This window comes from Nycticebus coucang, chromosome 23 (genome assembly GCF_027406575.1).
Source record: "Nycticebus coucang isolate mNycCou1 chromosome 23, mNycCou1.pri, whole genome shotgun sequence".
Classification (NCBI taxonomy): Eukaryota; Metazoa; Chordata; class Mammalia; order Primates; family Lorisidae; genus Nycticebus; species Nycticebus coucang.
Window position 1 is genome coordinate 11,517,720 of NC_069802.1, and position 23,354 is coordinate 11,541,073.

General features: G+C 41.2%; 1 protein-coding gene across 1 annotated transcript in view; it reads right to left on the minus strand.

Annotated features, from left to right (window-relative positions):
- Positions 1-5,113: 5,113 nt before the first annotated feature.
- Positions 5,114-23,354, minus strand: part of SLC30A9 (solute carrier family 30 member 9) — an 89,462-nt gene continuing 71,221 nt past the window's right edge. The window contains exons 17-18 of the mRNA XM_053577473.1: positions 22,197-22,310; positions 5,114-8,534 (exon numbers count right to left, since the gene is read on the minus strand). Of these exons, the coding sequence (XP_053433448.1) occupies positions 8,490-8,534; positions 22,197-22,310 (159 nt within the window). The 3' untranslated portion in view covers positions 5,114-8,489. The remainder of the gene's footprint in view (positions 8,535-22,196; positions 22,311-23,354) is intronic.

Here is a 23,354-nt window from a genome sequence, read left to right on the forward strand (position 1 = left end):
GTCCTGAGTAACACTTCTGTCCTAGTTTTTGGATTGAGGGGATGAGCAGGATGGGACATCCATCACCCTGGATCATGAACAATTCAGCTATCTGGTTGACAACCCTGCCATCACCTTCCATTTCCCAGAAGGCTCCCACTGGCATTCTGTACACCATAGCTGGTGCATAGTAAGTATGCAATAAATTCTGACATGGACTGTCAATCCATCTAGAAAGTATTACAAGGACACTAGATCAATTTGAGTAATTCCTTCAAACTTCAAGTAGTGCTGAAATCAGACCATTTGTCATCCATCCCTTAAAGCTCTTACTCCTAACCCCGTCTGCCACAGGTCCAGGAGCCACCTGGAGCTTATCTCTTTTGAACAGGATTTAACAAAATAGAGATAATAGCGCTTGTCTTACAGAAGATTTCCTTAAACTATGTGCTCCTCTAGTGCATTTAGAAATACAAATTTAGGAATATTTAATTTACACAACATTGGAACTTCCTTCTTGTATTCTGTACGGTGAATCTGTAACACTGTCGTTTCTCATCACCTGAGTCACCAATCCCACGTTTTCATTTCTGAGGCATGGTAGGTGGTAAATAGTATCACACTTATTTTAGCTCTTTTCCAGGTCACCAAATAAATGCTCACATATTCACAGAATCACATATTTTATCAACCTAAGAACTTTTGATGGCTCAGAAACACACTTTTAGGGTTAAAAAGCAGGGTGTGGTGGCTCATGCCTGTAACCCTAGCACTCTGGGAGGCTGAGGCAAGAGGATTGCTTGAGCCCAAGAGTTTGAGATTGCTGTGAACTAGGACGCCACAGCACCATACCAAGAATGACAAAATGAGATTGTCTCAAAAAAACCCAAAAAAACAAAAAAAACAAAATAACACTAAGCAGTTGGTAACCTTAAGGTATAGCCCAAGAACTAATTATCTGTATCAATATATTTCAAAAAGTGGCTCGGCGCTCGTAGCTCAGTGGGTAGGGTGCCAGCCACATACACCAAGCCTGGTGGATTTGAACCCGGCCCGGGCCAGCTAAAACAGCAATGACAACTGCAATAAAAAGAACAGCCAGGCGTTGTGGCAGGCACCTGTAGTCCCAGCTACTTGGGAGGCTGAGGCAAGAGAATCACATAAGCCCAAGAGTTTGAGGTTGCTGTGAGCGGTGATGCCACAGCTCTCTACTCAGGAGGACAGCTGTATAAAAAAAAAAAAAAAAAAAAAAAGAATAGGACGGCGCCTGTGGCTCAGTGAGTAGGGCGCCGGTCCCATATGCCAGAGGTGGCGGGTTCAAACCCAGCCCCGGCCAAAAAAAAAAAAGAATAATAGGGCGACACCTGTGGCTCAGTCGGTAGGGCGCCGGCCCCATATACTGAGGGTGGCGGGTTCAAACCCGGCCCCGGCTGAACTGCAAACCAAAAAATAGCTGGGCGTTGTGGCGCCCAGCTACTCAGGAGGCTGAGGCAAGAGAATCACTTAAGCCCAGGAGTTGGAGGTTGCTGTGAGCTGTGTGATGCCATGGCACTCTACCGAGGGTGATAAAGTGAGACTCTGTTTCTACAAAAAAAAATAATAATAATAATAAAGGGCGGCACCTGTGGCTCAGTGGGTGGGGCGCCGGCCCCAAGTACCAAGGGTGGCGGGTTCAGACCCAACCTCAGCCAAATTGCAATGGAAACATAGCAGGGCGTTGTGGCGGGCACCTGTAGTCTCAGCTACTTGGGAGGCTGAGGCAATAGAATCACCTAAGCCCAGGAACCAGAGGTTGCTGTGAGCTGTGTGATGCCATGGCACTCTACGGAGGGCGATAAAGTGAGACTCTTGTCACTACAAAAAAAAAAAAAAATACAGGGTAGTGCCTATGGCTCAAGGAGTAGGGCGCTGGCTCCATATGCCAGAGGTGGTGGGTTCAAACCCAGCCTCAGCCAAAAACTGCAAAAAAAAAAAAAAAGTCTTTCACTAATGCCAATTTCCACACCTTTCTCTAATTTTTTTTCCCTAGATGGTTCAAATCAATGATTTAATGACTGATTTAGTTGAACTAAATACTATCTTCTGGATATGTCTATAAGTAATGGTTAAAAATCTCAGAAGTGACAATGCCGGGCGGCGCCTGTGGCTCAGTGAGTAGGGCGCCGGCCCCATATGCCGAGGGTGGCGGGTTCAGACCCAGCCCCGGCCAAACTGCAACCAAAAAAATAGCCGGGCGTTGTGGCGGGCGCCTGTAGTCCCAGCTACTCGGGAGGCTGAGGCAGGAGAATCGCCTAAGCCCAGGAGTTAGAGGTTGCTGTGAGCCGTGTAACGCCACGGCACTCTACCAGAGGGCGGTACAGTGAGACTCTGTCTCTACAAAAAAAAAAAAAGAAGTGACAATGTCTTGGTTTCCATAAAACCTCAATGTTCCACTCTCTCCACCCCAACACCCCAGGTCCCAAGCAGTCCAAGTTAGATCCAGTTAATTGTTCTGACCACTGAATAACAGTAATTTGCTTATTTAATAATATAATGAATACCTCATTTCTTTTATTTTTATTATTATTTTTTTTGTAGAGACAGAGTCTCACTTTATGGCCCTTGGTAGAGTGCCGTGGCATCACACAGCTCACAGCAACCTCCAACTCCTGGGCTTAAGCGATTCTCTTGCCTCAGCCTCCTGATTAGCTGGGACTACAGGAGCCTGCCACAACGCCCAGCTATTTTTTGGTTGCAGTTCAGCAGGGGCCGGGTTTGAACCCGCCACCCTCGGTATATGGGGCCAGCGCCTTACCGACTGAGCCACAGGCGCTGCCCATTTCTACCTTTTATGCAATGTTCCTTTTGTTGTGCTCTTCTGTTTAGCGGAATGCCAGTGAGTTCAAGTCCTGACTCTGCCCCTTATTGGATGACTGGCCTCAGACACATTAAACCATTCTTACTTTCCTTATCTGCACAAATGTTAACAGTCCCTACTTTATTGGCTCCTTGTGAGGATTAAATAAATTTGTGTTATTCCAATCCAATTTTTCTGCCACCTGCATACTCCCCAGCCCAGCTCTTATTTATTCTGGGCGGGAAAGAGGTCAGAGGATTATTTGTAATTATCCTACAGTTTTAAAAGAGAAAAACATAAATATTAATTTACTTGATTTTTTTTTTTTTTTTGAGACAGAGTCTCACTATGTTGCCCTTGGTAGAGTGCTGTGGCATCATAGCTCACGGCAACCTCAAACTCTTGGGCTTTTAGTGATTCTCTTGCCTTGGCTTTCCAAGTAGCTGGGACTATAGGTGCCTGCCACAATGCCCAGCTATTTTTGTTGTTGTAGTTGTCATTGTTGTTTAGCAGGTCTGAGCTGAGTTTGAACCCACCATCCCCAGTCTATGTGGCTGGCACACTAACCTCTGAGCTAAGGGTGCTGAGTCTGTTTATAATTTATTTATTTTTTTTTTTGAGAAAGAGTCTCACTATGTTGCCTTGGATAGAGTGGCATGGCATCACAGCTCACAGCAACCTCAAACTCTTGGGCTTAAGCGATTCTCTTGCCTCAGCCTCCCAAGTAGCTGGGACTATAGGCGCCCACTACAACGCCCAGCTATTTTTTTGCTGTAGTTGTCACTGTTATTTGGCAGCCCGGCCTGGATTCGAACTCGCCAGCTCCAGTGTATGCGGCTGGTACCCTAGCCACTGAGCTACAGGGACTGAACCTGTTTATAATTTTTTTGAGCGAGCGTGATACTTCTTCAAGCCTTCTCCAGGATGAAGTCCAGCTTCCTCCTGCATGTCTCACAGTAGAAAATGGTTTCCTTCCACCTTTCTTGTTTCTTCGGTGCAGACCATGCCATCCTTTGTTGATTTGTTTTCATTGTGCATTATAAAACGCACCTTCCCATTTAGCCTTTCCTCAGTGTCAGAAGATGATGGTCTTTCCCTCCTTCCTGAATTTCTGTTCCTCACAAGATGAGTGATTTCTCCTGTAAAACAGTGTGAATGCACTTTTTCTCCAGCAGAGCACGTGAACAAATGCAACAAAAAACCCATGTTGGGTGGTGCCTATAGCTCAAGCGGCTAAGGCGCCAGCCATATACACCAGAGCTGGTGGGTTCAAATCCAGCCCAGGCCTGCCAAACAACAATGATAACTACAACCAAAAACTAGTCGGGCGTTGTGGCACTTGGGAGGCTGAGGCAAGAGAATCGCTTAAGCCCAGGAGTTGGAGGTTGCTGAGAGCTGTGACACCACAGCACTCTACCCAGGGCGATAGCTTGAGCCTCTGTCAAAAAAACAAACAAAAAACCCATGTTCGACATCTTCTGAAATAGGATTGGAAAGGGTTTAAGACTGTAAAATAGTACCTGGCATAAAGAGCTCAATTTATTCTGCTGATAGCTATTATAATGCAAACAGGTATGTTTTTACTTTTAAGTCTATTTTAAAGTGTTTAAACCATTAAAGACACAACACAATTCTGTATCTTGCTATGCAATTGATAAATAACAGTGCTTCTATCAAGCTTTTGAATTTGGGGAGGGAACTCCACCCTTTTAAAACACCGATTACTTTGGTTTAGTTTCTCATGAGAAAGAAAATACAATTGGAATATTCCTACAGTATTAATATAGAATTTATTACACTTGAGCACAGTGCAGGATGACTTCAGGGTGTAGTTTTTGGGGTTTCTGCGTTTTGTATTCTTTCTCAAAATACACTCTGTAGATACATCTCACAAGAAATAGCAAAATTAAAAGTTTAAGTAATTTAGTTTTGCCAGAATGTCCTGGTAATACCAATCACTAAGGACTGTAACCTTCTAGGTTTATGTTTTACCAAACATCATATCCTAATAGTACATTAATATTATACTTATTCTATATTAATATTATAGTTCCTTTTATAATGAAAATGGATTATAAAATGATTTAAGAGTAATTATAGTTTGGTTTTGTAAAATAACACAACCTTACCAACTAACTAGCACACCAAGTAAAAAATAAAAAACATAGGCATGATTTTTAGTGTAAAATGTATAAGATTATATCGTTTAGTTCTTAGCACATAAGGTAAAAGATAAATTTATGTTCAACAAACATTTATCAAGAGGAAAAAAAATCCAAACTATGCAGTAAGTTGCTCTTATTTACATATGACATTTATTAACGGAAAAAGCATCCTGAGGGACGAGGATCATCTTAATTTGCCAGCAAAACCAGACAGGTGAAATACAATGTAATAGAAATAAAAGTTTTCTTTTTCCATAAAACCAAGTCTAGGGATGCAAGTAAACTTAAATGCAAATATAAAGGCTGTTGGACCAATCTTCTATATAAATGCCTTCCAAAGTTCCATTTCAGAGACAGGGATGAAGGATTTTGGGGAGACAATCTTTGAATCAACATTTTACCTTCAATTCTTTGCTTCACTGACTTCTGACAGTTTGGCAAATTGGGGGTCATCACGTTGAAAAGAAATGCTGCCAAAGCTTGACAAATGCAATCTAAGAAGATAATACAAATTCCAAATGCCTGTGCAATTTTCTGTAGCTCCCAGCATTCTACTTCAAACTGTTATCAGATTTTCTTTTTTTTTTTGTAGAGACAGAGTTTCACTTTATGGCCCTCGGTAGAGTGCCGTGGCGTCACACAGCTCACAGCAACCTCCAACTCCTGGGCTTAGGCAATTCTCCTGCCTCAGCCTCCCGAGTAGCTGGGACTACAGGCGCCCGCCACAACGCCCGGCTATTTGTTTTTGTTGCAGTTTGGCCAGGGCTGGGCTTGAACCCGCCACCCTCGGTATATGGGGCCGGCGCCTGTGGCTCAGTCAGTAAGCCCATATACCGAGGGTGGCGGGTTCAAGCCTGGCCCCGGCCAAACTACAACCAAAGAATAGCCGGGTGTTGTGGTGGGCACTAGTAGTCCCAGCTACTCGGGAGGCTGAGGCAAGAGAATCGCTTAGGCCCAGGAGTTGGAGGTTGCTGTGAGCTGTGTGATGCCATGGCACTCTACCGAGGGCCATAAAGTGAGACTCTGTCTCTAAAAAAATATATAAAAAAACAAACAAAAAAAAACTTAAGCCATTCTTTAGATGTGTAATTTTAGCAAAAGGCATTATCTAAATTATGAGATAATTAAGGTAACACTGACAATCATACACCAAAAACTCAAGTCTCGTGACATTGTTATTCTGGGTGATTTGCGCAGTGTGTGGAAAGGGGATGTATGCAGGATTAACTGTGTTTTTGAAACATCTTGAAAATTTTTCAGTCTGATTTCATCTCACAGGTTGTTTAATGTATGTTCAGGAATCTACCTCTTGAGAATTAGATACCATTAGCCACTCCTTTATGTCAAACTTTACATAAACCAACTTCAAAATATCAGTGCAGAATAGAACTAGAAAGAAAAGATGACATAAACCTTCAATAATTACTTAAGAATGGTATGACCTCAACCAAAATCAGATTAGAAAACTCCAAGAAATATCAGAAGGTGGCTTTTTAAGGGAAATTCTGAAAGAAAAATTACCATTTGAAATAACCTCTGTACATCAACTTTGAGAATGGTTTTAAAAATAAATTCTTCTTGTCTAGCTATGTGAAATTTTTCTGAGGAATTTTACTAGGAGGAAACAGGGTATAACTTGGTACTTTCCCAAATGGCACTGCCATGGAGTAACAATTGGCAGATGGGAAAGGGGAAGAGAGGAAGGAGATAGAAAGCACACAATGAACCACAGTGAGTAAAACACGTTTGTCTGGAAGTGGGAATAGCTGGATGTGGTGGCTCACACCTATAATCCCAGCACCTTGGGAGGCAGGAGGATCACTTGGAGGATCACTCCAGGAGTTGGAGACTGCAGTGAATTATGATCATACCACTACGCTCTAGCCTGGTGACAGAGTGAGACTCTGTCTCTGGGGGCGGAAGGGGGAGGGGAGTAGGGGCTAAGGGTTTTGAACTATAGGTACAGAGAATCAAATTTATAAATATATTAAACAATTTTTTCTATCTTAAAAATTAAAACTGGAATGCTATTTCATTTAAAATGTATACATGCAAAATGCTCTGTGACAATAAAAGAAAAAATATGCGAATGTAAATTCTCCTAGTAAATAACATTTCTGGATCAAAAATCACCATTACAAGCCCTTTAGTCAAAGATTTATTTTTGTTTCCAGCACTGAAATCTGCTATATTTCATAAGCTTCCATCTCAGTAAGTTTTCTGACACTGACCTCGAAGGGGCTGCTAGGTCTGCATGTTAAGCACTCACTCATCAGGCAGACATCACCCAGCTATCTTCTCAGACGACCAACGCTCACTGCTACCTGAGCAGAGAAGCTGTTCTGATGGAGACAGGTATACTTTTATCATTATATTTTATGACTGAGACTTGCGTGTTTTTTCACCGTGATAACTTATGGTCATTAGAAAGCTATTTACTTAGCCAATATATTACACTAAATGCCCAGTTTTAACTGCAACAAACTCATAGATACACTATTGACTATAATATACAAATCATGACCACAAGTTTCAGTATAAGAGATTTACTGGTCTCTCTCTTAAAGCAAGAAATATCCTGCAGTTCAGATTTATATAAGTAGTGCCTTTTAAAAAATAAATTAAAAATGCTACTCTGTCTGTATAATAAATATTTTCAGTCCATTTTACAGAATGTTAAAGTGGTCATATTATTATCTCCCAGTAAATAAACATGGCACTGGAGCCAGTTTAAAAAAAAAAAACAAAAAAAAAGCACACTGGCCCTGGAAATATTCAGGATTACTTTATATTTCCTAATGTTAAAAAAATTAAACCAAATAAGGGGAAAAAAGGAAAGAAGAAAAAGAAATCTTACAAAAATGGCAACTCCTATGATCTAAAATAATGTACAGAAATGTCTTCATTCAATTCAGTAAACTAAGCCATTTTTAGAATTAACATTTATGGATAACTTGGTTAGGAGAGTGTTCCTCTTAGCACTTAGGTCAAAATTACAAGATTTGAAATAATTTCCACATTCCACAAGGAAAGACAAACTTTGAAGTGGAGTGACTGTTTAAAAACCACATACCAAAATTAATCCAGAATATTTGAGATTCATGGAGTGAAGTCTTCAGTGGCATCAAAATTAAAAATTATCATCCCCTGGGTGCCACTCTCTTACCAATGCGAAGAAAGGAAACATGATTACAAGGTACAATATACAGTGACAAGCTATAATGAGAAACTATAAACTAAGTAACCAAAATGTTCCCTATGGAAGCATAAAAACATGATTTTCAAATTGATTCAACTTGTAGTGAGTCTCTTAGATGTAAGAAGTAGATTTCATTCTGTGGCCTGTTGAACTGATCTATACATAAAATATTTCCTCCATCTTACAAAAAAAAAAAGGCTTCTGAACAGCACCAACTCCTTCAATGTGGGAGAGGAGGAAATGGGCTTTGTAGAGAGGCTTAATAAACTTGTTTCCACGGCCTTCACCAAGGTGATCCATTCCATCAAATTTACAGTATCTCCAAATCTACATGTCGAACTTCAGGATTTCGTTTCTGGAAGGAAAAAATCACCACCACATTATTCACAGCATAAAACAAAATCTTCTGTTTCTTTTTATTTCTTTTCATCACTAGGGCCACTGAAAACATCTCATCAAGCTATTTCACTGTAGCACACCAACAATAGAAATACCTGCATAAGACTAAAAAAAATCAGATGAACAGACACAGAGTATGCTAAACAGTCCCACCTCCCTGAGTTTGCTCATGTATTCATTAATACAAAAGTGAATTAAGGATCTGATACGTACCAAGCATTGCACAATGAAAATATGTTTTAATGGTAAAGAGAAAATTATTGTAAAATAATAATAATCAGAAAGAGTAAATCGACACCACTGACTTTATATATATATATATATTTTTTTTTTGTAGAGACAGAGTCTCACTGTACCGCCCTCGGGTAGAGTGCCGTGGCGTCACACGGCTCACAGCAACCTCTAACTCTTGGGATTCTGCGATTCTCTTGCCTCAGCCTCCCGAGCAGCTGGGACTACAGGCGCCCACCACAATGCCCGGCTACTTTTTTGTTGCAGTTTGGCCGGGGCTGGGTTTGAACCCGCCACCCTCAGCATATGGGGCCGGCGCCCTACTCACTGAGCCACAGGCGCCACCCCTGACTTTATATATTTTAACAACAATCCTTATTAACTTGGGTTAGGCACTATGCTAGAAAATGGAGCTATGACTTTAAGTAAGACTCTGTTCCTCGCCAGGCATGGTGGCTCACACCTATAATCCCAGTACTCTGGGAGGCTGAGGCAGGTGGACTGCTTCAGCTCAGGAATTCCAGACCAGCCTGAGTAAGAGTGAGACCACGTCTCTAAAAAAGCCGGGCGTTGTGGCGGGTGCCTGAAGTCCTGGCTACTCGGGAGGCTGAGGGAAGAGGATTGCTTGAGCTCAGGAGTTTGAGGTTGTTGTGAGCTATGACGCCAAGCACTCTACCAGGGTGACAAAGTGAGACTCTGTCTCAAAATAAAACAAAAAACAAGTAACTCTGTTCCTGACTTTGAGGACTCAGTTTAGTGAGAGACAGGTATAGGAATAACCAACTACATGTTAAAGTATTAGAGCTGGTAGTAAAAAAGTTAACATTTATTGAGTACTTAACTCATGTGTCAAGTTCTGTGCCAAGGGACTTTACAGGCACACAGGCATGCGTGTCTTAAAAATCCTCATAATGATCTAATCATTCTTTCCATTTTACATATGGGAAAACTGAGGTTTGAAGACATGAACTAACCTGTGCAAAGTGACACTGCTAGTAAGTCATAAAGGCAGGACAGACTCCAAACCTGATTCCAGAGCCCGCGCTCCAGACCCCTGATTACAGTGCACTAAATAGCAATGGGGAATGAAAATAAGAGAGCAAGTACTTTTGCTAATGAGATCCAGAAAAACTTCAATAAAGACAAAATACTAAGCCAGGATTGAACGTGGTGAAGAAAGATAAGATAAGCAATGAAGAAACAACAGCATGAGTGAAGGCAGAGAGCCCGGGAGGTGTGCGCTGGCATGACAGTGTAGTTAGCACAGGAGCTGCAAAAAGGTCAGGGTTAGCACTGAGGCTGGAAACTCAAAACAGGCAGAAACTAAGTTGTTAAAAATCTTATATGCTAGCTTATGCAACTTCAGTAACACCAAATACTGTCTATATTACATGCCCGTTCTGTGCCAGGCACTGAAGTATATACGACAGTGAATGGGAAACAGTATTTACCTTCAATGGACTTATGCCTAGGAGTGGGGTGACACGGGGGAGTAATTAGTAAGAGTAATTACACTATACCCTTCCACAGAGCAAAGGAAAGGCTTTGGGTTTCTTTCTCTGTTTTTTTTTTTCCCTTTCTTTTCTTTTCCTTTTTTGAGACAGAGTCCCACTATGTCACCCTTGGTAGAGTGCCGTGATATCACAGCTCACAGCAACCTCAAACTCTTGGACTTAAGTGATTCTTTTGCCTCAGCCTCCCAAGTAGCTGGGACTACAGGCACCTGCCACAACACCCAGCTATTTTTGTCGTTGTTGTAATTGTCATTGTTGTTTGGCAGGCCCAGGCTGTGTTCGATCCCGCCAGCTCTGGTGTATGTGGCTGGTGCACTGGCCGGGCTATTGGCACCAAGCCGGGTTTCTTTTTCTTAGGAGTACACAAAGGACGGACACCTACATCAATCACAGGGGAACTAAAAATGTAATAAAATATAATAATGTTAGACTAGAGTACAGAAAGATGCATATGAAAGAACTAAATCAATACCTATCAAAGAGGAAATAAATACTGTATGACTTTTGTGTAAAAATATGACAATAAATAAAAAATACTAAAAGTATTAAAAATGGGCTTGGTGCAGTGGTTAGGGTGCCAGCCACATGCACTGGGGCTGGTGGGTTTGAACCCGGCCTGGGCCTGCTAAAAAACAAAGACAACTACTACAACAACAACAACAACAAAAATAGCTGGGTGTTGTGGCGGGTGCCTGTAGTCCCAGCTACTTAGGAGGCTGAGGCAAGAGACTTGCTTAAGGTCAAGATTTGAAGTTGCTGTGAGCTGCGAACCCATGGCACTTTACTGAGGGTGACATAGTCTCAACTCTGTCTCAAATAACAAAAGTATTAAAAATGCTTATTGCTGAGAAGTATGATTAAGAAATGAGCTGGGTGATGTTTTTGTTAGAATCTTTTCAGTTGTGACTTTATAAATTTTGTGCACTATTTTATAAAAGTTGTAAAAATAAATAAACAAGGGGAGAAATGCATCACTCTAAGTGATTCTGACAATCAGGATTAATAATTCCTAACTTAACCATGTGCATGTTATTTGTATTAAAGCAATTCAGGTATAAAACTTGAAATGTAGAATGATACTGGAGTTCTGCTCTAGCTAGAGCTTTCTACTGAACGTATACAGGGATTTTTATTTTTTCTTTTTTTTCAGCGGTAAGATAGGATTTTTATTAGAAGTTAGAAAGGAATACACAAGTAAAAAGGACCAGAGCTTCTGGAAGGGGGAAAGAACTAAACTGACTGGGGAGTAGGGATTTTTCTTGTAAATAGTATTGTTCGAGTACGCCTGGGTGTACACTCTCCTCTTGAATCCTAATGTGAAAATAGTCCGGGCTACCCCTAAACATGGAGGGCACACTTTAGTTCTTAACTTTTTCTTTATTTGAAACTATTTCCTATCTCTAGAACTCCTTAAATTTAATAAGGAATAAACAAATATTTCTCCAAACACAAATAAAACTGAATTTTATTTTCCTACTCCATTTGACCCTTACCTATACTGATTTGGAAAATTTAGATGTTATAAAGAAGTTAGATATTATTCTATTTAAAAATCACTATATATGGCTCGGCACCAGCCATATATAGCGTTATGGCGCCAACCACATACATACATACACAGAGGCTGGCGGATTCAAATCCAGCTAAACAACAACAACTGCAACAAAAATAGCCAGGAGTTGTGGTGGGTGCCTGTAGTCCCAGCTCCTTGGGAGGCTGAGGCAAGAGAATCGCTTGAGCCCAGGAGTTTGAGGTTGCTGTGAGTTATGATACCGTGGCACTCTACCAAGGGTGACAAAGGGAGACCCTGCCTCAAAAAAAAAGGTAGAACAACAAAAAGAAAAAAAAAAATTTTTTTTTTTTGAGACAATCTCACTTTGTCGTCCTTGGTTGAGTGCTGTGACATCATAGCTCACAGCAACCTCCAGCTCTTGGGCTTAGGTGAGTCTCTTGTCTCAGCCGCCCCAGTAGTGGGGACTACTGGTGCCTGCCACAACGCCTGGCTATTTTTTTGGGTTGCAGTTTGGATTCGACCCTGCCACCCTCAGTATATGGGGCCAGCACCCTACTCACTGAGCCACAGGCGCTGCCCCAACAACAAAATATTTTTATTTTTATTTTTTGTAGAGATAGAGTCTCACTATACCACCCTCGGGTAGAGAGCCATGACGTCACACGGCTCACAGCAACCTCTAACTCTTGTGCTTGTAAGATTCTCTTGCCTCAGCCTCCCGAGCAGCTGGGACTACAGGTGTCCGCCACAAGGCCGAGCTATTTTTTTGTTGCAGTTTGGCTAGGGCTGGGGCCCCCTGGGCATATGGGGCCGGTGCCCTACTCACTGAGCCACAGGCACCGCCTGGCCAACAACAAAATTTTTAAGTTAATAGTTCAAAGAACTATACATAGTAATAAGAAATATTTTATAATTTTCATTTTCTTGAACTAGCTTCTATTATTTTTAACATCATTACTTAGAACTATGCAAGCTCTAAAATTTAAGCCAAAAATATCACCTATTCTAAAACTCAATGGAATTACTCAACAGAGATGGCTATACTGGTACAGAATTATATTAATGAGTGTGACCTTGCAAAGTAATTCAATAATAATTAAAATTTAAACTTAGAAGGCAACCATGGGATACTAAAAATGAAAGATTACACTAGTACACAAAGTTTCAGTTTTCAAAAGAAAATCAGCTTATTTTCCTAATTAGGAACAAGACCTTCGGGCGGCGCCTGTGGCTCAGTGAGTAGGGCGCCGGCCCCATATGCCGAGGGTGGCGGGTTCAAACCCAGTCCCGGCCAAACTGCAACAAAAAAATAGCCGGGCGTTGTGGCGGGCGCCCGTAGTCCCAGCTACTCGGGAGGCTGAGGCAAGAGAATCGCTTAAGCCCAGGAGCTGGAGGTTGCTGTGAGCTGTGTGATGCCACGGCACTCTTCTGAGGGCCATAAAGTGAGACTCTGTCTCTACAAAAAAAAAAAAAAAAAAGGAACAAGACCTGCACTACGTACTCCCTTTAGGTTTGGCAACTCAACTATGAAGAACTTTCCTTTGAATAAAAATTAATAATGCTTTATTACGTTAGCTAGAGGTGTTTCTACCTGGATTAAACTTAGCTTCCTGGTTTGACAGACTTATTTAATTCAAAAACGCTATTTGGTTTAATAGAATTTAATTAAAGTACAAAGTTAGTGAAACAAAAATAAGTTTATCTGACTGCGACAAGAATGAATATAGGGGTGGCGGAGACAAGATGGCTGACTGAAGCCAGCTTTCCACAGAGGCTCCCGTCTAGGAGGAGAGTTAAAGGACAGAAATTTAGCAAGTAACCTGGCGGATTAGAGCTGTGCCGAGAGAAGGTTGAAGAACGCACATCAACCCTGCTGAGGCGAGGTGAGACCACAAGGATACAAACAAAGAGTACAAAATCCATCACCAAGCGGATGGGAGTCCCCTTCCCCATGAGAACGGCTCGGAGCACCCCATAAACAAACGAACAGAGTTCAAAAGTCCTCCCACTATATCCCATGGGAGAGACCCTCTAAAAACTGGACCTATTTCCCCTACTAGGGTGCAATTGCACTCTCCTGCCAGGCATAGAACTGTGTAAAACTGTATATATTCTCTACCCACAATTCTGACATCCCAGCACTCCCCTCCACTCTCACTCTGAGGTCTGGAGGCCTGTCCCCCAGGAGTCCAGATTCTTGTGTGATTTTTTTTGCAGTTTTTGGCTGGGGCTGGGTATGAACCGGCCACCTCTAGCATATGGGGCCTGAGTCCACTCCTTTGAGCCACAGACACCGCCCCCTTGTGTGATTTCTTGAGGGGTGTGGACAGGGCCTGAATTTCAGCTGGTCAGTGCTGATTATGCGGCACAGGAGTGAGGGGAGGACGGTTGGCTGAGAGGGAAACACTCTGGAGTGGTGGTACCCAGAGGCGCAGAGCAGCAGCTGTTTTTGGCAACAATAGGGCTCACCCCTGAATATTCTGGAGTCACACCCCCTGTCTCTCTAGGCAACCAGAAGAGACCGGACATTTTCTCAGGCGGCAACCACCAGCTAACTGATCTGGGATGGAAACATAGGCCCCGTGAGTAACGGGTTTGCCTGAGGTGATATCAGCCTCGGTGGAGCTCGAGGACTAGAAAACGCATGTGTAATGCTGGCTGACTCACAGGGTGGGGTTAACCCAGAGGACCACTTTACTGAGCCTAAGACACACCCGGCCTCCAGGGGATCATCAGCCTCGACAAAGGAGGGCAGGAGGCTAGAACTGACAGCTAACCGTGCTGCAAATACAAACTGCCGGGCAACAGCAAAGATAGGGCCTGAGGCTCAGCTTCTATGAACTCAAAACAGTTTCTCTTCTGCAGGGGAATTTAGCAGGGACAGAAACAAATTCTGCAAAGTTGTTGGGTTCGGTCAGCAACATCAATCAGGGGTGGGGCTGGAACTGAGTGAACACCACCAGCCTCCAACAAGTGCCCGAGGTTGTCAGGCCTCACCTCCCTCTGCCAGATACTGGCAGAGAGCAGTGGCCTGGCTGAGGAGGCATAAGATTGCCTTGTGATTCAGGCAGGTGCAAACCCCTGGAATATCTGCTCATTGGAGGCAACTGTGTCACAGCCTTGCGGGGCAGGGGGGGGGGGGTTTATCAGTGACTGGGGGTGACAGAGGTACAAGGTGGGGAAGGAGGCATCAACCCTCCCAGACTAATCTATTTGCTGGGTGGGTCCTCCCGACCTCACAGAGCACCGGAGCAAGTCATATTTGAGTTGTCAGCAGACCCTTGCGATCTAGTTGCCAGAGACCTTTTAAACTTTTCCACCTGAGATAGGTGCTGACTGAGACAACTGATTTGGACCATTTGATCTGAGCCAATCGCCCAAGGACTATTCAGGTGGTGCCCTGGGTGTGTGGTTGTAGAAAGGTTTGATTTTCCTTTTCTAATTGTTGCCTGTGGGGGGTGGGGTTTTTCTTCGCAGCTGAGACTTCAACCCAGAGTAACTATTTCACTAGGGTCAGACAGAGACCAGCTGAAAACAAGACAGAGCCACTTAGCCCCACCACACCAAACAGGTCCCCAGTTTCTCAGGCTGTAGCACTGTACAGATCCTCGGCAAAGCTCCAGGGGAAAAGTCAAACAGTGTAAAACAATCAAGGGGCGGAATCAGCAGAAAAACTCTGGTAACATGAATAACCAGAGTAGACTAACCCCCTCAAAAAAAGATATGGTAGATGTAACTGAAGATCCTATTCATAAACAGGAGGCCGAGATGTCAGAAATCAAATTCAGAATTTGGATTGCAAACAAGATTAATAGAATGCAGGAAAATTTGGAATTAGAAATTTGAGGAGAGGGCGGCACCTGTGGCTCAGTGAGTAGGGCGCCGGTCCCATATGCTGAGGGTGGTGGGTTCAAACCCAGCCCCAGCCAAACTGCAACAACAAAAAAATAGCCGGGTGTTGTGGCGGGCGCCTGTAATCCCAGCTGCTCAGGAGGCTGAAGCAAGAGAATCACATAAGCCCAAGAGCTGGAGGTTGCTGTGAGCTGTGTGACGCCACGGCACTCTACTGAGGGCAGTAAAGTGAGACTCTGTCTCTACAAACAAACAAACAAAAAAAAAGAAATTTGAGGAGAAATTCAAAAGTTGTCTCAAGAATTCAATGAATTGGGCGGCGCCTGTGGCTCAACGAAGTAGGGTGCCGGCCCCATATGCTGGAGGTGGTACGTTCAAACCCAGCCCGGCCAAAAAACTGCAAAAAAAAAAAAAAAAAAAGAATTCAACAAATTTAAAGACAAAACCACCAAAAATTTTGACACACTGAAGAATTTGCAGTCCTCAAAGATCTGAAAAATACAGTAGAGGGCAGCGCCTGTGGCTCAGTGAGTGGGGCGCCGGCCCCATATGCCGAGGGTGGCGGGTTCAAAGCCAGCCCCGGCCAAACTGCAACAACAACAACAAAAAAATAGCCAGGCGTTGTGGCGGGCGCCTGTAGTCCCAGCTACTTGGGAGGCTGAGGCAAGAGAATCGCGTAAGCCCAAGTTAGAGGTTGCTGTGAGCCGTGTGACGCCACGGCACTCTACCGAGGGCGGTACAGTGAGACTCTGTCTCTACAAAAAAAAAAAAAAAAAAGAAAAATACAGTAGAATCCCTCAGTAACAGAGTGGAGCAAGCAGAAGAAAGGATTTCTGACACTGAAGACAAAGCTTTTGAACGCTCCCAAACTCTCAAAGAGGAAGAGAAATGAAGAGCAAAAACAGATCATTCTCTCAGAGAGCTCTGGGATAATTCGAAGGTGGCTAATATTCGCCTCATTTGAATCCCTGAAAGTGATGAAGTGTCTTTGCAAGGCACAGAGGTCCTTCTCCATGAAAATTATGAAAGAGAATTTTCCAGACAAGCCAAGAGATTCTGAAATTCAGATAGCAGTTTCAGAACCCCACCAAGACTCAACTCAAATAAGACATCCCCTAGGCACATCATAATTAATTTCACTAAAGTTAACATGAAGGAGAAAATTCTGAAAGCAGCCAGATGTAAGAAAGTCATTACCTACAAAGGGAAGAATATTAGAATGACTGCAGATCTCTCTGCTGAAACTTTCCAAGCCAGAAGAGGGTGATAATTGACTTTTAATCCCCTAAAACAAAATAACTTTCAAACCAGGATCCTGTATCCAGCTAAACTGAGTTTCATTTATGATGGAGAAATTAAATAATTTAATGACATTCACATGTTAAAGAAATTTGCCATAACCAAACCAGCTCTTGAGGATATTCTCAGACTTATCCTCCATAATGACCAGCCCAATACTCTACCACAAAAGTAAACTCACTCAGAAACTTTTGATCAAACTCCAACTTCCACAGTGGCGAAAGGATTAAAAATGTCCACTGGACTTTCGAAAAACTTGATACCCAAAATTTTACCAGACTTATCAATATTCTCCATTAATGTGAATGGCTTAAACTGTCCTCTAAAGAGGCATAGGTCGGCTGACTGAATAAAAAAACTCAGGCCAGGGCGGCACCTGTGGCTCAGTGAGTAGGGCGCCAGCCCCATATGCTGAGGGTGGCGGGTTCAAACCCAGCCCCGGCCAAACTGCAACCAAAAAATAGCCGGGCGTTGTGGCGGGCGCCTGTAGCCCCAGCTGCTCAGGAGGCTGAGGCAAGAGAATCGCGTAAGCCCAAGAGTTAGAGGTTGCTGTGAGCCGTGTGATGCCATGGCACTCTACCCAAGGGCGGTACAGTGAGACTCTGTCTCTACAACAAAAAAAAACAAACAAAAAAAAACTCAGGCCAGATACTTGCTGCATACAAGAATCATATCTTACCTTAAAAGATAAATATAGACTCAGGGAGAAAGGATGGTCATCCATATTTCAGGCAAATGGTAATCAGAAAAAAGGAGGTGTTGCAATTCTATTAGCAGATACAATAGGCTTTAAACCAACAAAAGGAAGGAAGGATAAGAATGGTCACTTCATATTTGTTAAGGGTAATATTCAATATGATGAGATTTCAATTATTAACATTTATGCACCCAACCAGAATGCGCCTCAATTTATAAGAGAAACTCTGACATGAGCAACTTGATTTCCTCTAGCTCCATAATAGTCGGAGATTTCAAACTCTTTTGGCAGTGTTGGACAGATCCTCTAATAAGAAGCTGAGCAAAGAAATTTTAGATTTAAACCTAACCATCCAACATTTGGATTTAGCAGACATTTACAGAACATTTCATCCCAACAAAACTGAATACACATAATTCTCATCAGCCCACGGAACTTACTCCAAAATTGATCACATCTTAGGTCACAAGTCTAACCTCAGTAAATTTAAAGGAATAGAAATTATTCCTTGCATCTCAGACCACGATGGAGTAAAAATCGAACTCAGGAACAACAGAAATTTGCATACTCATACAAAAACATGGAAGTTAAATAACCTTATGCTCAATGATAGCTGGGTCATAGACGAGATTAAGAAGGAAACTGCCAAATTTTTGGAACAAAACGACAATGAAGACATGAATTATCAGAACCTCTGGGATACCTCAAAGGCAGTCCTAAGAGGGAAATTTATAGTACTGCAAGCCTTCCTCAAGAGAATGGAAAGAGAGGAAGTTAACAACTTAATGGGACATCTCAAGCAATTGGAAAAGAAAAGCATTCCAACCCCAAACCCAGTAGAAGAAAAGAAATAACCAAAATTAGAGCAGAATTAAATGAAATTGAAAACAAAAGAATAATACAACAGATCAATAAATCAAAAAGTTGTTTTTATGAAAACATCAATAAAATAGATAAACCTTTGGCTAACCTAACCAGGAAAAAAAAGAGTAAAATCTCTAATCTCATCAATCAGAAATGACAAAGACAAAATACTAACAGACTCCTCAGAAATTCAAAAAATCTTTAATGACTATTACAAGAAACTTTATTCCCAGAAATATGAAAATCTGAAGGAAATTGACCAATACTTGGAAGTACGTCACCTTCTAAGACTTAGCCAGAATCAAGTGGAAATGTTGAACAGGCCTATATCAAGTTCTGAAATAGCATCAACCATACAAAATCTCCCTAAAAAGAAAAGCCGGGACCAGATGGCTTCATGTCAGAATTCTACCAAACCTTTAAAGAGGAATTAGTACCTATATTAGTCAACCTGTTCCAAAATATAGAAAAAGAAGGAAGACTACCCAACACGTTCTATGAAGCAAACATCACCCTGATCCCTAAACAAGGAAAAGACCCAACAAGAAAATTATAGACCAATATCACTAATGAATACAGATGCAAAAATATTCAACAAGATCCTAACAAACAGAATCCAGCAACACATCAAACAAATTATACATCATGACCAAGTCGGTTTTATTCCAGGCTCTCAAGGCTGGTTCAATATACATAAATCTATAAATGTAATCCAGCACATAAACAAATAAAAAACAAAGACCATATGATTCTCTCAATTGATGCAGAAAAAGCTTTTGATAATATCCAAAACGATCAGAACAGCTTTTGATAATATCCTTCATGATCAGAACACTTAAGAAAATTGGTATGGAAGGGACATTTCTTAAAATGATAGAGGCCATCTATAGCAAACCCACAGCCAATATCATATTGAATTGAGTTAAATTGAAATCATTTCCACTCAGATCAGGAACCAGACAAGGCTGCACATTGTCTCCACTGTTCTTTAACACTGTAATGGAAGTTTAAGCCATCGCAATTAGGGAAGAAAGGATGATCAAGGGTATCCATATAGGATCAGAAGATATCAAACTTTCGCTCTTCGCAGATGATATGATTGTATATCTGGAAAACACCAGGGATTCTACTACAAAACTCTTAGAAGTGATCAAGGAATATAGCAGTGTCTCAGGTTACAAAATCAACATTCATAAATCGGTAGCCTTTATATATACCAACAATAGCCAAGCTGAAAAAACAGTTAGACTCTATTCCATTTACAATAGTGCCAAAAAAGATGAAATATTTGGGAGTTTATCTAACAAAGGACGTGAAAGATCTCTATAAAGAGAACTATGAAACTCTAAGAAAAGAAATAGCTGAAAATGTTAACAAATGGAAAAACATACCATGCTCATGGCTGGGAAGAATCAACATTGTTAAAATGTCCTATTACCCAAAGCAATATACAATTTTAATGCAATCCCTATTAAAGCTCCATTGTCATACTTTAAAGATCTTGAAAAAATACTTCGTTTTATGTGGAATCAGAAAAAACCTTGAATAGCCAAGACATTACTCAGAAATAAAAACAAAGCAGGAGGAATCACGCTACCAGACCTCAAGACTATACTATAAATCAATAGTGATCAAAACAGCATGGTACTGGCACAAAAACAGAGAGGTAGATGTATGGAACAGAATAGAGAACCAAGAGATGAACCCAGCTACTTACCGTTATTTGATCTTTGACAAGCCAATTAAAAACATGCAGTGAGGAAAAGATTCCCTATTTAACAAATGGTGCTGGGTGAACTGGCTGGCAACTTGTAGAAGACTGAAACTGGACCCACACCTCTCACCATTAACTAAGATAGACTCTCACTGGATTAAAGATTTAAATTTAAGACATGAAACTATAAAAATACTAGAAGAGAGTGCAGGGAAAACTCTTGAAGAAATCGGTCTGGGCGAGTATTTTATGAGGAGGACCCCCTGGGCAATTGAAGCAGCATCAAAAATATACTACTGGTACCTGATCAAACTAAAAAGCTTCTGCACAGCCAAGAACACAGTAAGTAGAGCCCTCAGAATGGGAGAAGATATTTGCAGATATTTGCATATTAAACCTTATGTCTCCGACAAAGGTTTAATAACTAGAATCCACAGAGAACTCAAACGAATAAGCAAGAGAAGAACAAGTGATCCCACCTCAGGCTGGGCAAGGACTTGAAGAGAAACTTCTCTGAAGAAGATAGGCGCACGGCCTACGGACATATGAAAAAATGCTCATCATCTTTAATCATCAGAGAAATGCAAATCAAAACTACTTTGAGACATCATCTAACTCCAGTAAGACTAGCCCATATCACATAATCCCAAAACCAGAGATGTTGGCGTGGATGTGGAGAAAAGGGAACACTTCTACACTGCTGGTGGGAATGCAAATTAATACATTCCTTTTGGAAAGATGTTTGGAGAACACTTAGAGATTTAAAATAGATCTGGCCATTCAATCCTATAATTCCTCTACTAGGTATATATCCAGAAGACCAAAAATCACATTATAACAATGATATTTGTACCAGAATGCTTATTGCAGCCCAATTCATAATTGCTAAGTCATGGAAAAAGCCCAAGTGCCCATCGATCCACAAATGGATTAATAAATTGTGGTATATGTATACCATGCAATATTATGCAGCCTTAAAGAAAGATGGAGACTTTACCTCTTTTATGTTTACATGGATGGAGCTGGAACATATTCTCTTTAGTAAAGTATCTCAAGAATGGAGGAAAAAGAACCCAATGTACTCAGCCCTACTATGAAACTAGTTTATGGCTTTCATATGAAAGCTATAACCCAGTTATAACCTAAGAATAGGGGGAAGGGGGAGAGAGAAGTGAGGGAGGGGGGAGGATGGGCGGAAGGAGGGTGATTGGTGGGATTACACCTACGGTGCATCTTACAAGGGTACATGTGCAACTTTAGTAAATGCAGAACACAAATGTCTTAACACAATAAAAAAAAAAAAAAAAAAGAATATAGTTTCTGTGACCAATTTGGGAATATTGTTTTCCAGAGACAGAGTCTCACTCTATCACTTAGGCTGGAATGCAGTGGTATGATCCTAGCTTACTATAAACTCTAATGCCACGGCTCAGAGAATCCTCTGCCACAACTTTTTGAGTCGTTAGTAGTACAGACACATGCCACCATGCCTGGTTAGTTCTTTTTCAATTTTTAAAAATTTTTTTGTAGAGATGTGGGTCTCCCTATATTGCCCACACTAGTCTCAAACTCCTGGCCTCTGCTAAGAGAAAAATGCCTAGAAAAATTTCAAAATGCTTCTTATTTGAAAACGAACAAAAAACCTTTGAGGATTTTAGAAACTAAGCAAGCAGTATAGAATACTGGTTAAAAGTATAGTATAGTGGCTAGAAGTATAAAATTTGGAATCGAATGACGTATGTTCAAATCATAATTTCCCTATTTCTTTGGGTAAATTATCCAACTTTTCCAACCCAATCATTTTCTTGCTTATAAATACCTATACAGATGGCTTTACTGAGCAAGTAGAATCCATGTGATGCACTTAATGTCTAATGTACGTACTAGAAAGCAGCTGCTGTTATCATTATACTATTTTTATGAATACATCTTACTTTCAGTTCTTTCTCAAGTCTATCTACTTCAGCTCCTAAAGTATCAATAATATTTTCTCCATGTTTAAGCATAAACGTCTCCAGTTCTTCAGGAGTTTTCACTTCCTGAATTTCCTATAAAGAAAATGAAAGGAAAAAATTAAGAAAAGATCATAGTGCATTGACAATTCCTTTAAAAAAATTTAATACACCACTCAGTTTAATGACAAATTAAAAAAAAACAACTTAAGCCACAGGTGATGGATTAGCTATTTCCAAAAAAAAAAAAAATCAGATCAAGAAAACTGAGGCTGGCTCAGCGCCTGTAGCTCAGCAGCTAGGGTGCCAACCACATACACCAGAGCTGGTGGGTTCGTATCCAGCCTCGGCCCGCCAAACAATGACAACTACAACCAAAAAATAGCTGGGTGTTGTGGTGAATGCCTGGAGTTCCAGATACTTGGGAGGCTGAGGCAAGAGAATCACTTAAGCCCAAGAGTTTGAGATTGCTGTGAGTTGTGATGCCACAGCACTCTACCGAGGGCAACAAAGTGAGACTGTCTTATCTGGAAAAAAAAAAAAAAAGAAGAAAGGAAGAAAACTGAGGTCAATGCTACTCAGAGACAGCACTGCAAAAATCACGGGGAAAAGAACAGACTATTCCAGAAATGGTGACGGAATAATCATTTTCCAGTGAGGAAAAAGTATTAAATCCCTACCTCAGACTATTAAACAAATAGATTAAAGACCTAAGAATAAAAAGCAAACCATAAAACTTTTAGTAGAAAAAACAGAGTATGTTTATAATAGGTACAGAAGGACTTTTCGCGCAAGATAATAAAAAGCACAGAGAAAAAGATAACAAATTTGACATCAAAATTAAAAACCATATGATATCTTTTGTACAATGAAAAGTCAAACTATAAAAAGTTACTTGCATACACATAACCATGGAAGAATTAGTATTGAGGATATTAAAAATAATACGCCTACAAATCTGTCACTAAAAACAAGTGAAAAAACAAGGAGCAATAATATAGTAGAAATTCTAATGGCCAATGAACTTCAATGTTTATTAACTTCACTACTCCAAGAAATAAGATATGATTTTTTCACAGACATTTTCAAAAATTTCAAAACTCTATTAATACAACCTAGTATGAATAGGAAGTGAGAGAA